Raw genomic sequence first — 15,216 nt, 5'->3', positions numbered from 1 at the left:
AGGTCTGGGTCTTACGGATGCTGACCGTACAGTGGATCCATCCACTGACTCTGGAAAGCCGCGTGGGCTCTGGGGAGCTGGATCTGGGTGGAGGATGCAGGGTGCCCCTCTGGAGAACACATCTTGTCCATAGTCCCTGCCCCATCCCCCCTCCTGCTCCCTGCCCACCATGACATGACCATTTTTGCTCAGCTATCAGTCTTCCCTGATGTTGGATCTCACTTCACACCAAAGAGATAAGACTAGACAACAGTGGACAGAGATCTTCAGAACAGGGGGTGAAATAAGTTTTTGTTTTCTCTTCAAGTACCTTCTTGGACATTTTGACTCTTCAGCAAACAGCTGACTGACCCAGGACCCTTACGAAGTGTTTTAAGGAAGCGGTTTTGCTCTCTTCTGCTCCTCCACCCTCTGAAGTCACAGTGTGTGACCTCTCTTTACCCACTTCCCATCACGCCAGTGGTACCCACCTCTCATCACGCCAGTGGTAGTGCTATCTATGCAATAGCTTTTCACCACCAACAACCTTGGCACTGGGATTCCCGACGCCCAGTGCTGTGAGACACAAATCTCAACTTTAGCATTACTAGTCACAGATATTTTGCAATCATAGCACAGATAATCAGTCAGGGTCTCAGTGACTCTGTAATTGCCCACTTAGGGTGATGGGCATAAGCCTGAAGCAGGGGGTGATGTCAGAGAATGGGTAAATGAGGTAACTAAGTATACAGGATGTGGGGGTCACTTAGGTGAAGTCAGAAATGGCAGTGTACAGTGAGTGGTCTGTCCTTGTTACAGGAGACTTTGCCTAATAGCCTACAAAGCAGCAGACTGACTCCCCTGCAGACACTGATGTAGAATGTGCAGAGTCAGGGATGGCAGTGGGCTGAGCTTCTAATCCGATCCACGTGTGTGTGTCTTCAAGGACTCTGTCCTCAAATCTGATCCCAACCCCATCTCTGCGCTAGGAATGGCTTCCCAAATCAAGATTTTTTTCCTCTCATTCAAGAAATCTTTTAATCTGGACGGCTACTTTTTCCTTGAGAAGACAGGTGGTTACGTTTTCCGTTCGGTACTGCTAGGCATTTCGGGTCACAGGAGGACGAAGCGTGGGGGAGCTGCATACTGTTCGGAGAACTGGTTAAATCCAAGGCTTTCTGGGGAAGTATATGGGAGGAAAACCGATGAAGTCTCCCTGTAGCAATGTCACCACAGAACATTGTCTGTGGGCGTCCTCTGCTGGCTGTAAGTGGGAATGCAGTCTGGGAGTGGAAGGTTTCTTAGGCCCACCCAGGCTTGAATGATAGGCATCAACATAAGGGCCTTACAGAACAAACTCTGGGTTGGCTCTTTAAATGTTGTCAAGGCAATCACATGATTGTCACTGTGGTATATCTGATCTTTCTGGCTGGGTGGGGGCCTCTACCCTCAGATAAAAGGCACTGTGGGAGGATTTTAAGCAAAATGAATTCTTTGAGAAATGTAGTACGTTCTGACCAAGTCCGCCCTGCCCCTCCCTCCCTCACCATAGGCTCTAACACCTCTTTCACTTCCCAGATTCGTACTTTCTTTTTTAAAACCCACTGAGTCCACTTAGCGCTTCCAGAGTGTGCGCGCTGTCAGACTGTCTACTGGCGCACGGGGACACAGGTAACTGGTTCTCCTTCCCTCTGCAGCCATCAGCTGTCAACAGCTCCTCAGACAGGGGTGGGACCTCATGAGTCCCTCCCCAGCCCAGGCTGGAACTGTGGCTGACCCCATCTTATGTGTGCAGTCACACCCACCGTAAGCTCACATGCGCAGCATCCCTGCCATGACCGGAAACCACTCTTTCATGGCAGCCATCCCTAGAAACTGTCAGAATCTCCTTATCTCCAAGAGTCCTGAGGTGAGTGGAATGTCCAGCACATAACAGACACCCAATAATAGTTATCAACCAGGATAAAGAAAAAGGACCAAAATGGAACAACTTCCTGGGAGAACTGATCCCACCTGGGCAATTTGTTTAGGCTTCCCAGGAGGAGAGTGGTAACCATGGCAACGGGGATGGAGGGGCAGAGTTGGACGAATACCCAAACCCAGAATGACAAACTTAGGAGCTGGATACAGGATATATAAGGGTTGGGATTGTGTGTGATTCCGGGAAGAGCCTGGCAACACGGCGACAGACGTGGCTGCCAGCGTTGTGGGCAGAAGGGAAGGCTGCCTAAAAGCCAGAGAAACAGTCTCAGATAGGCTGTGTGAGCAAAGTCTCTGGAGGACTTTCAGATCCTAGAAAGAAGAAAGATTCCAGCTTAAAAATACTTTCCCCGGTTCCATTTTTACCCCCAATAGTGTGTGTGGCCTTGTAGAAAATTCACCTTGATGGGCCAGACCACCACCACCCCGAGTCCAAGGGCAGCTGAGATAGCTTATAGAAGGGAGAACTTGGAACACTCAGAGTGAGCTCAGCGCTGGGGGTGGACAACCCTGAAATGTGAGTTTCAGAGGAGCACGGGACACTCAGGCGGAGGCACCTGGACTCATCTAGAAACAAGATCTGGCTGGACACGCTTGGGAGTGGCTGAGGAGTGCGGGGCTCATCAAAGCCAGCCAATCCCGCGGACACATCTATTCAATTTCTGTAGACTGTGATGGGCTCGAGGTTGAGGAAGACTTTCTTCAGTAAGGTGGCTGGGGCAGGGTTGGGGAGACATGCTTTCCACACAGGAGATACCCAGAGAGAGGCAAGAACACCCTCTGGAGAGCTCCTGTCTGGAGAAGTGAACAGACTGGTGTGAGTGGATAAACAGGCAGGCAAATGAATGAAGTCACTGGCCCGAAAGTACCAAAGATGCCACGGCTCCGTGAACCTCTAAAGAGAGAAGGAGTGTGCGTGGAGCTGTGTTCTCACTCAAAACTAGAAGGAACGGTCCTCATCGCGAAAGTGCTCTTCAAGCCCCTCTGAGACAGATCACAATGTTCAGATCGCAAAGTTGCTGCTGAAAAATATGAGCTCTGCCCACAGGACACACGAGCAGGGGAACCGATACACTGCGTGTTCTTATATGCTGTCTTCGGAGAAAGGGGCTGTGGTATCTTCATGTTCTCATGGACAATCATTCTCAAAAAACACCTAAATTCTCTCTGAGGCCCAGCAAGGTGAGTTTGCTAATCCATGGGTAGAAGTTGGCGTGATTCAGTTTCCTGGAAGCCAAGATGAAAGGGGAACATAGTAGGTCCCGATGGGTGACTTATCAGAAGGAGACTCAGAAAGCTTTCTCACATGGGGTCATATCTCAGAGCTGCTGGCCCTTGGCAGTCCTTACTACCAAACCGGAAAACTTGCACCAAGTTTTGTAGTAAAACTAAAGCCCAAGAGCATAGCCCAGAGCACACTCAGTGGACTTTCTTCTGCAAGGAGCCCAAGCACAGCTGCTGGTCTGATCCAAGCTTAAAGATGAGGTTGTCTATAAACAGAGGACACGATGTTTGCTGAGTACGTCACGTATGTGATGTGCAGGAAAAGACTTCAGTCCTTTCTCATAACGCATAGGTGTTATGAATCTTACTGCAGAATTTAAGCCATGTGTCCCAGGTCTGCCATCAACTGTCAGCACCATCCAAGGCAATGCTGGCCTCCTTCCTGTCTATCGATCATCAGCAGACAGTCCAACCCTATGCCAATCTCATGCCCATGCCCACTCTTCCAGGCAGCGGGAGGCGCACCTTCACTAGTAGGTCCACAGAGTAAAGAACAAACTCTTTGATAAAATCGACCAATTAGTTGGCAGGACTGAGTTATATCATGCGAGCTCAGAAGCATCCACAGATATCATCTCAAAAGAGTCAACTTCCCTGTTGAAATTGTTTGAAAGAACCATTATATTTTCTTTCCAGAGATAAACTGACTTCCAGCAGGCTGGGTGATGAAGCCCAGAGCAGAGAGAGGGTGAGCGAGCAAGTGAAGAAGTCAGCTGAAGTCTGCAGTGTGATACACTTGGGAAGTGCAAGAGGAAGGGGTGGGTACTGGGGTTAGATCACAAGCCCTTTCAGTTTGGTTCCTTTCTTGAATAGGAACGATATAAAACATGCACGAGACACCACACAGTAAAATTAACATAGGCCTGAAGGGAAGTCTGAGACTCACTGAAGAATATAAACCGTATACTCAGTGTTCTTAATCTATGGGCTGTGGCCCCGTGGAGGTTCATGTAACTGATGTGGGGGCTGTGGAAAATATGGCAACAGTAAAAACCTTCTGAATATGCAATGGCCAAAAAGTTAACTCAAACTCAAACGATGAATACGAGGTGCTTGCGACGGCTGTCTCCTACGCTGTATCCCAGGATGCACTGCGGTCTTGGTTCTGAACACGGAGCAAGCACCCTTTGCGCGGAGCCTGCATCGCACAGAACCAGCACGCACTGGCGGTACATCTGACTCAGACTCGAGACTATCACGGAATTATGGCAGGGATTTTACAAGGCGTACAAAAAATTGTGTAGTCGCAAAATGCTTCAATTAAAAACCACTCTCCTACCGTCCTTCCTCAGCATGTAAGCATCGAATTAATGTATGTTTTGGATTGGATTGTGTTGGAATGCTTGGTTTTAAAACTTGAGTTCCTTACTTGAGTTTCATTTAAAAGAAATCATTTCATGAATTTTGGTTTATAATGGGGCAGAATTTCTAGCAATTTCTGAAATGGCCCTAAACATACTTTTGCCATCTTGTTTTTACTTTTATAAAGATTTGTTTTTCTTATGTTGTGTGTATGAGTGTTTGCCTGCAAGTATGCAAGTGCACCACATGCATGGGTGGTGGCTGCAGAGGCCAGAAGAGGCACCTGGTCTCCTGGAACTGGAGTTACAGATGGTTGTGAATTGCTTTGTGGGTGCTGGGAAGAGAACCTGGGTCCTTTGCAAGAGCAGACAGTTTGGTTAACCACTTAGCCATCTTCCCAGTGCCAAGCCATTTTATATTATATATTTATGCAAAGTGGTATTCTCAGCATTGAGTTATAAAACCAAAGTATTAAAACAGCTCTGAAAACCCTTGAAGATCCTCTGTGTTCTGCAATCAAATATTCGGCCAAGACTGAATCCCCTGTGCAAGAAATGAACAAATACATCCTTCTCACTAGTGTGTAAATGTGCTTTCGTTTTCAATAAGTGCTAAAATTATATGTGCACCACAGACTTATTGGAAAATTTATTTAAGAATCAACACCAATAAATACTTATTTGTATACCAATTTAAAATACCTATGTACCCGAAATTGTACAAAAATTCCCTGGGCTAAAAAAGTTCATAATCAGAGAAAGTTTAAGAAATAATGGTCAGTATCTTATGAAGATGGTGGCAGAAGATTTCTGGCTTTGTGACGTCCCCTGTGACCCGTGCAGCTATTCTCAGCACGATCTTGCAATTGTTTCCCTGTATGCCTCTACTTACCCGCGGGGTCCTAAGACATAGGGTAGCTGCCTAGATCTGGCTGCTAATCCTGTGAGAGTCTTTTCTTCAAAGAGCAAAGTAGCATGAGGAGAGGGGGCAGGCGAAGTCTCTTTTCTCTTTGTGGATTTCTTATCTCAGTTCTTCCTGGGCTTCTGCAAGACTTCGCTGCTGTCCTCTGTGATGGGACCAAACTAAATGGCCTGACCCTTACTGTGGTGTCCATGATTTCTCAGTTTACCCTGGGGGTCATTTGGGCTCTGTTGTTATGGCCACAGCTGGGGCCTTTTGCACCCTCCCATGTCATAGCTCATGTTACCTAGGTAACCCCAAATAGTGCTAATTCATGCAAAGTTTTTCTCTTTCAAGCCATCCTGTGTGTAAAAGGACAGTTGTGGGATGTCTGATGTGGGATGCCCTTCTGCATGCTGTGAATATGTCTTATTAGCATTGGCTAATAAAGAAACTGCTTTGGCCTATGGCAGGATAGAATATAGCTAGGTGGGAAATCCAAGCAGAGATAGAGAGAGAAAGAAGGCAGAGTTGAGAGAGATGCAAGCAGCTGCTGGAAAAGCGAGATGTGAGGTAACAAGCCATGAGTCTCACGGTAAAATATAGAATGATAGAAATGAGTTAAGTTGTAAGAGCTACTTAATATCAAGTCCAAATGGATTAAAGACCTCAATATCAGTCCAAACACACTGAACCTGATAGAAGAGAAAGTGGGAAGTACTCTACAACACATGGGCACAGGAGAACACTTCCTACGTATAACCCCAGCAGCACAAACACTAAGGACATCATTGAATAAATGGGACCTCCTGAGACTGAGAAGCTTCTGTAAAGCAAAGGACACTGTCACTAAGACAGAAAGGCAACCCACTGACTGGGAGAAGATCTTCACCAACCCCGCAACTGACAAAGGTCTGATATCCAAAATATACAAAGAACTCAAGAAATTAGACCGTAAAAGGTTAATCAATCCAATTATAAAATGGGGCACTGAGCTGAACAGAGAATTCTCAACAGAAGAAGTTCAAATGGCCAAAAGACACTTAAGATCGTGCTCAACTTCCTTAGCAATCAGGGAAATGCAAATCAAGACAACATTAAGATACCATCTTACACCGGTCAGAATGGCTAAAATCAAAAACACCAATGATAGCCTCTGCTGGAGAGGTTGTGGAGAAAGGGGCACACTCATCCATTGCTGGTGGGAATGCAAACTTGTGCAACCACTTTGGAAAGCAGTGTGGCGGTTTCTCAGGAAAGTCGGGTTCAACCTACCTCTCGACCCAGCAATGCCACTATTGGGAATATACCCAAGAGATGCCCAAACATACAACAAAAGTATATGCTCAACTATGTTCATAGCAGCATTGTTCGTAATAGCCAGAACCTGGAAACAACCTAGATGTCCTTCAATGGAAGAATGGATGAAGAAAGTATGGAATATATACATATTAGAGTACTACTCAGCAGTAAAAAACAATGACTTCTTGAATTTTGCATACAAATGGACGGAAATTGAAAACACTATCCTGAGTGAGGTAAGCCAAACCCAAAAAGAGGAACATGGGATGTACTCACTCATATTTGGTTTCTAGCCATAAATAAAGGACATTGAGACTATAATTCGTGATTCTAGAGAAGCTAAATAAGAAGGTGAACCCAAAGAAAAACATATAAGCATCCCCCTGAATATTAACCTTCATCAGGCGATGAAAGAAGACAGAGACAGAGACCAACATTGGAGCACTGGACTGAAGTCTCACGATCCAAAGGAGGAGCAGAAGGAGAGTGAGCACGAGCAAGGAACTCAGGACTGCGAGGGGTGCACCCACACACTGAGGCAATGGAGATGTTCTATCGGGAACTCACCAAGGCCAGCTGGCCGGGGACTGAAAAAGCATGGGACAAAACCGGTCTCACTGAACATAATGGACAATGAGGACTACTGAGAACTGAAGAACTATGGCAATGGGTTCTTGATCCTATTGCACGTAATGGCTTTGTGGGAGCCCAGGTAGTTTGGATGCTCACCTTAATAGACCTGGATGGAGGTGGGTGGTCCTTGGACCTCCCACAGGGCAGAGAAACCTGCTTGCTCTTTGGGCTGAGGAGGAAGGAAGACTTGATTGGGGGAGGGGGAGGGAATGGGAGGTGGTGGCGGGGAAGAGGCAGAAATCTTTAATAATTAAATAAATTAATTAATAAAAAAAGAAAAAGAAAAAAAAAGAAATATATCCTGGTCTGAAACCATTCAAGTTATAAAACAATAAATATATTTTAAAAGAGCTACTTAATAATAAGTCTGAGCTAATAGGCCAAACAGTTTGTAATTAATAAAAGTGTCTGTGTGATTACTGGGGACTGGGCAGCCAGGAAATGAAAATGCAGCCTCAAGTTACTGTTGTCACCAACTTATCCTTCCCGTCAGATCCCCGAATCCTCCCCCACGGCTTTCTCCCACGGAATTCTGATGATGCTTTGTGAGCAGCACTGTGTGAGACCAGACATGCTGTGCAGAACTCCTGTGAGCTACTGAAGTCCAGAACCATCTCAACTCAGACCCATTTAAGAGACTTGGATTCTGAGACTCACCTACCTTGCCACTCAGCTCCTAATCTAGCAGGAAGCGTAGACTGTCCAGTGTCTGCAGATGGCACTCAGTGTGTGAGTGGGTAGAAAACAGGTGTTTCTTCCCTGTACCTCTAAAGTCCATCCTCTCCCAGCAGCCACTGCAGGAGACCCAGAGGGGACATTCAGCCTTCATTACCCAACTGACCGAAAGGCTCTGCCCCCACTTAACATTAACAACTTAGAAGTAAGCTGACAATAGCCTAGGGACAAGGGACAATGATGTAACCTCTGCAGAAAGACAGGTGTGGTTCCTGGACTGAGTACCCCTCTTGGTGACAGTGAAGGAAGGTGTGTTTCTAGCCAGGACTCTGCTGCCTGTGTGGTAATCTTCAGCACAGGGAGCACAGTGGTGAGAGCCACAGAAAATAGACCTCGGTGATCGAGAGGCAGGCTGTTACATTTGACAAGTGGAAATAGATCTCTAAAACCGAACCCACAAACATGTCTGTCTCAGGTGGCTTTGAACCATGAGGCACTAGTATGCCTTACTGGGGAGCAGTAGCATTCTCGGCTGACCCAGCAGCTGTAGAATGATGGCACTCACTCAAGAAATACTTGTTCCCTGGGACATCTGTGAGATGTGTGGGGGAGCAAGGGCGGGTCCTAGCCTAGGGGAGCCTCTACAGCCAATGTAGGGCTTTGGAGCCCGTTGCTAAAGGATCATGTGTTGTGTGAAGACCTTGGCCAACTTGTTTGGTTAAGCACTTGGGAAGTGGCATTTTTAATGACACAGTAACACTTATTCCTCATACACGACACTTAATTTAAGCATTTAGTCTAAGTCTCAGGGTAATAGCACATTCGTGTGTGAGTGCATCTCACTAGTGAAGCCTTCCCATAGTTAACCACTGTTCACAAACCTTGCATGTCTTTGATGGTTTACCATGTATCTGGAAGTGGTGGTGGTATTGTTCATTTGACATAGAACCACACATGTGTGGATTGCTGAGCTAGGACCTTCACACCTCACACATCTGGTTTCCATCCTTTCTTTCCCAAAAGAGCAATAACCCTGAATTTTACATCATGTAGTTCTGTTTTCCTTTATAGCATTGCTATAAGCCTATGTACTTTTTAAACTGGACGTGGGTGCATTTCACTCTCTTCTGGGAACTCCAAAATAAGTCACTGCTGGTCAGTTTCACTTGCGCATAACCGCAATTATTTGCTCTTGGCCATGTTCCATCTCATAAAGATGCTACTGAGCATTAAACCACTCCCTTGCTGATAAACACACAGATTTCTCCTGCACATTAATCTACTGACATGCACAGGGCGTCTCTAGGATGTCGTCTCAGGAGAGAAAGATGACATGGGGAGAGCTGTGGATCATCAGCTCAGGCGAGCTATGCCAAGCACTTCTCCGCGATGGCTTGATTCCTCTCTGCACCATGTCATGGACAACACTTGGAATAACTGGTTTTCTTGTTTATTTGATTTAGTAGACGAGAATGAATTGCCACGGTGCTTTTTACTTGCACCCTCTGAAGAGTAAAATTACATATTTTCATAAGGTTTATTGGGCAAGTATTACTATTTGTGTTGTCTTCCTGCTGTCCAGTAATTCAGAGATGTCTTTAACCGCTCACTTCTGTGGATCTGTATATCCATCTGTGCTTGGTGTTCGCAATCCCAGCCCTGGAGAAGCAGACATGGGCACATCTGTGGAGCTCGCTAACTGTCATCCGGGCCTGCGTGAACTCCAGGCCGCTGAGAGGAATGATGGCTGAGATTGATCTCTCACCTCTGTGTGCACACACGCATGGCACACACAGCGAGGCAGAAGGGAGGGAGTACAAACGTGTGAATGTTAGAAAACCAGATGTGAAGCCGGGCGGTGGTGGCGCACGCCTTTAATCCCAGCACTTGGGAGGCAGAGGCAGGTGGATCTCTGTGAGTTTGAGACCAACCTGGTCTACAGAGCTAGTTCCAGGACAGGCTCCAAAGAAACCCTGTCTCGAAAAACCAAAAAAAAAAAAAAAAAGAAAAAGAAAACCAGATGTGAACATGAACACAGTGGCAGGCCGTCATAGTCCAAATGGCTAGACTAAAGTGGTGGATGATGTCACATCTCAAGAAGAAAGATGTGCTCCTGGGTCCCACCTCAAGTCCTGATCGCCGCCTTTACCCTCTAGTTCTAACTCCTGTTCCCCTTTAGGATTGATGGGTCAGAGTAAGGTGGCCTCGTTCATGTTCTCTCTTCTCTGCCCCAGGAGCACCCAGGCCATGGTGGGGATCTCCTGGCAGTTCCGTTACTTACTCTAAGGGTACCCTCCATTTTCTGAGAAAAATCATAGCTGCTGAGTCCTCCCCAGTCTCAGAGATGTTGGTGTTCCCTCTGCCCTGGTTCAGCACTCAAGATTTGAGGAACCGAAAGGAAAAGCAGCTCCCTGCTGGGCTCCACAGTGGTTGGGTCTTATATTTTCCCATCAAGAGCCATTCCTGGAACTCTTAAGCTTTCTCTCATCCCCTTCAAGTCACATCTTAACAAAACCCTCCTAAAACTAAACTATATGATGTATGGGCTCCAATGCCCATGACCTTATAACTGTAACCCTTTGGTACAGTGGTCCAGGGAAAATATTACAGCCTCCTCTCTCCAGGAGATACTTGGCAATGTCTGGAGACATTTTTGGTTGCTGTGGTGCAAGATGGTAGAGGCCAGGGATGCTGCTAACTGTCTTACAATGTGCAGGAAAGCCCTGGTAATAAGAATTACCCAGGCACAAATATCAACAGTGGCCAGGCAGAGAAGCCCCGATCCCCCTCCACCATACTACCCAGGACAGCAAACCACAGTCCCTGACTTCCCTGTGAGACTCCCAATTACACAGCCCTTCCTATGGAGGTGGCTTCTCGAACATATAGACAAATAGATTCCTACCGCTGGATCTGGTCATGGGAGAAGGGACTGAAGATCTCACAACTGAATCAAGCTCCTTCTCCTCAGAGGGGGCTACTTATGAAATGGATGCCAGTTCGTATGACACTCTGCCGCATGGTGGCAAACATGTAGATGGCATGGATAATGACATTAGGTACTTAGTATTATAAGTTATTGAGTAACACTAAATAATATGGCCTTCTGTTAATCAGATTTCATTCAGTCAACAAACCCTGTTTGCCCACCTGGTGCAAGCACTAGGTTCAGTGCTGTGTGCACAGTGACCCTAACCTGTGCCCTGTGCTGTGTGCACAGTGACCCTAACCTGTGCCCCATGCTGCCTGCACAGTGACCCTAACCTGTGCCCCATGCTGTGTGCACAGTGACCCTAACTTGTCCCCCCGTGCTGTGTGCACAGTGACCCTAACCTCTGCCTCATGCTGCCTGCACAGTGACCCTAACTTGTGCCCTCGTGCTGCCTGTACAGTGACTCGAACCTGTGCACTTAACCCTGGAAACTGAATCTCACCAGGTGGATGCTCACAAGAGTGCAGGATCCCAGGGTCCCCTCCTGAGCCCACAGTGGTAGAAATCTAAAATCCCTCTCCACCTAACCCACGTGCTGATTTTCTGTATCTCTGAAAATAATCTAACGTTTATTCTCTCACGTTTCCCATTTGCAGCTGAAACATGGATGGGAAGGGAGCGGGTGCCTTTACACGAGAGGGCAGGACATTTCCACGGGGACCCAGTCATGGACTTTACTTTCAAACTGGATGTGAATAGCAGACACGGATGTCTGTGTGGACAGGACAGAGACCACTTGCCTGCTCTTCATCTCTGGAATGAGCTTAGACAGTCCCAGCTTTGTTTGGTAATGTGGTCTTCCGCTCACCAAGATCCTCAGCTTACTTTCAGTTTAATCTCAAAGCCCTTTTTCTGACCTGCTTCCCATTTGTGAGCTTCCAGTGGACCATTTAACACACCGACTACCATGAACCATCAGCCTAAACTTTCCTCCAAGCAAAATCCTTCCAAGCTGCGGCAAGCACCTTAACACCAATGTCTAAAATCGAGTTATCTCACTGTGTAGATGGTGTGTGTGTGTGTGTGTGTGTGTGTAACCTAGTCGACCACTTTCAGCCCAATTGTTTCATCTGACTGTGACCAATTTAAAAATAAAATCTAATAGGAAAAGAAACATGAGATATGCAAGCCATGTCGATGATCCCAGCACTGAGGCAAAGCAGATAGGTCTCTATGAATATGAGTTTCTATAGCAAGTTTTAGGCCAGCTAGAACTACATAACAAGACCCACAAACAAACAAACAAAGTGACACCTATATAATAACCAACAATAGATCTGAGCCAGTATGTCATTGTCATTGTTAGAGGAAAATGGTATGAGCTGAGAGCCAGAACATCTCAGAATGTTCCAAGTCTGTCTTTTTCACCTCTCCTGAGCTTGCTCACATTCTGTTCCTCTACAACGCTGCTCTCGCTCTTCAAAAGTCTCCACGCTCTCTCCTCATTCGTGTCTCCTCCTTCCTGCAGGCAGCCCCTCGCTGACCCCTGGGCTCACAAATGTGACACTCATTTAAGCTCACTCACAGATGAATCACTAAATACTGCAATCTCCGTGCTCTTACTGAAGCCATTCAGTTGACTGACGACTTCCTGAGTCAGAGACATCAATGAAATCTCAACTTTGTATACAAGACACAGCCTAAGACCACCAAAGTTCCCTTGATTCATGCACCCCACCTCTGGGCAGGAGAGCACGCTGAAACTTCAGACAACACATCTACCTGGATGCAAATTTCCACCCAGCTCAGTGTTGTTGCTCGTACTGACTTGAGCTCCCACAGCCCGGCATGCAAATAGTGGGCGCTCAAGCATAAGACCCCCGCAGGAAAAGACCTGGACCCTGACCTTACCTATTTTCGCAGCCTCCGCTTTCAAGTTGAAATCCCAGTTCCTTGGCAACTTCAGGGACATCTTGCTTCCGATTTGGGTGAGTGGCTGGTCAAGTGGCCAGTGTGTCACAGTCTGTGCCCTTCTGGCTTTTCTGATCTTCCCTTCGGTTCGTCTGCCTTCTCTGCCTAGTGATTGCTTCGCAGGCACTCTTACATGCCAGGCTGATCTGCCCACGTGTCTCTTCCTTTCTCTCAGACGGAAGGTCCATCCATCTGTCACTTGTGCATGGCACCCAAGCTCCCCTAATCCCACCCACAGTCCCCCAGGGCTGGCATCTTGCTTCGCGTTGAGTTTCACCAGAAATATCCCAGTTGACGCTTTGCCCTGTGGGAAGCAGGGCGCTGCGCGGAAGAATCTCAGGCCTTACTGAAGCGAAGTTGTGATAAACAACAGCCTCTGCTTTTTTTTTTCTAACTGTCTGCTTCCTTGCAATTTTGAGGAAGTGGGTGGCTTCAGCGTTGTGGCGTTATGAGCACACTTTCCTCAGAAGACATTTAGAAATTCTTGTAAAGCTAGAGCGTGTTTGTGACATAAAGCTGTGTGTGGTTTTAATTTAAAAAGAGAGAGAATCCCAAGGCTCTCAGCACGTGCCTCGACTCCTGTGCACTTGCCTCAAACTTTCAGGCAGCCAGGCAGAAAGCTTTAAAATTCTTTAAAATCCCTGCTGTGTGAGACCTGCATAGCTCTCATCTGCTTGGGATAAAGGTTCCTGGTGACCCCACCTGAAGCATGGGGGACTAGGACCCACTCCACTGATAAAGTTGATTCCAGCTGAGCAGAACCACGCAGAGGGTTAATGCTTCTTCCACCTTGTGTACATTGTGTGTATTTACAACCAGACCCACTGTTAATGACCCAGGTTCCCTTCCCCTTTGGAAGAATCTTCCTGGGCCTCCATGTCTTCTTCAGAAAAACAGGCTCCTTACCGACCGTGGGTGTACCGAGTTGTTGCAGAGGCCCCTGGTACAGACTTTTGGCACACGGCAGTTACCCCATGATCACTAATTCAGCCTTCACTCTATCTAGTTCAGCTTGTGGTAGGCTTTCACATCTTTAACAGGGCCAGCTTGACCTAGCAGTTAAAGCGTCTAGAAACAGATTGCTGCTGTTCACATCCCAGCTTTACCATTTTCTTGCTGTGCAGCTTTGGGTCTGTTCCTTGACTATTTCCTGTTTCGAGGCCCTCATCTGTAAATGCAGCAATCAACAGAGGGATTTCATGGACTTCAGGGAAGGTCCCTGCAGACCCCAGGCCTCTCCACATAATCACCACATACAGGCCACACATCCAGGCCCACTCGCTCCCTTCCCACTGGCCACCTCTGAGTGCATTTTTCTCCCCTCTCATGCTGTCTACTGATGACCCAGCTTCCTGCTCCCTGCTGCACGAGTCCCCTCCCCTCTCCCCTAGCTCAGCTATATCACCTCTTTCTTTTTTCTTTTGGGTCTTTCCCATCAACATTAACGTTTCTCACATCTTCAAAAAAACCTCTCTTGATGCCACTTCCTCCTTTGGCTGTAGCCTGATTTTGAGAATTTTTTTAAATAAGGACTGTTGAACTTACTGTTATCTCCCTTCTTTTTCTTTCCTGGATTCCTCATCTGAAGCCCTTGTCCCGAGGACTACATAGTATGGCTTCTTAAGAACACCAGTGGTTTTTCTGTCACTAAACCAGCAGGCCAGGTGTCTAGGCTCACTTCACTGGCCTGCCTGCAGTTTCAGACATAAGTGGGCACTGCCCCATCACACAACTCTGAACCTTCTGTCTGCCCTTCAGGGTCCATGGCTGGCCTGATTTTCCGCCCTCTTTCTTTCTGCTTTCTTTCTGGTTCCTCTTTAATTCCCTCTTGTTTCTCCAACCCGTAAGCCATGACTCCACAAGCAGATTTTTTTTCCATCTTTATCACCTTGACAAGCTTGGCTGCCCTAGGACTTTAGTTATGCCACGTATATAACAACCCCTATGTGTGTTTCCAGAATCTACCACTTTTGAATTCCAAATTATGTACATATATGCTTAGATCTCCAAGAGGCAGCCCAGACTAATCCAAAGTCAATATCCAAGGACCAACCCTGGTGACCCAGAGCGTGTTCTTCTCACTGGGGACTAAAGGAGTAAAGAGTCAATAATGTATTTCAGGCCTCCGTGCTTATTTCTGCTTACATTCCACTAGCCCACGTGGGTCACATGAACGAGCCGAGAGTCACTAAGACAGGAAGTACTCATAGCCCCAAGAGAAAGGAACTGCCCTGCTTACCTGGCTGCCACCCAGTACC

The 15,216-nt window shown here is 47.0% G+C and overlaps 1 protein-coding gene across 1 annotated transcript in view; it reads right to left on the bottom strand.

Annotated features, from left to right (window-relative positions):
- The window catches only part of Arhgap25 (Rho GTPase activating protein 25), an 80,834-nt gene extending 67,621 nt beyond the window's left edge, over nucleotides 1–13,213 (bottom strand). Inside the window, exon 1 of the mRNA XM_057770623.1 lies at nucleotides 12,899–13,213. Coding sequence (XP_057626606.1) covers nucleotides 12,899–12,959 — 61 coding nt within the window. The 5' untranslated portion in view covers nucleotides 12,960–13,213. The remainder of the gene's footprint in view (nucleotides 1–12,898) is intronic.
- Between the last annotated feature and the right edge of the window lie 2,003 nt (nucleotides 13,214–15,216).

Source organism: Chionomys nivalis, chromosome 1, assembly GCF_950005125.1.
Source record: "Chionomys nivalis chromosome 1, mChiNiv1.1, whole genome shotgun sequence".
Taxonomy (NCBI): Eukaryota; Metazoa; Chordata; class Mammalia; order Rodentia; family Cricetidae; genus Chionomys; species Chionomys nivalis.
This window is presented reverse-complemented; position numbering and strand designations above follow the sequence as displayed.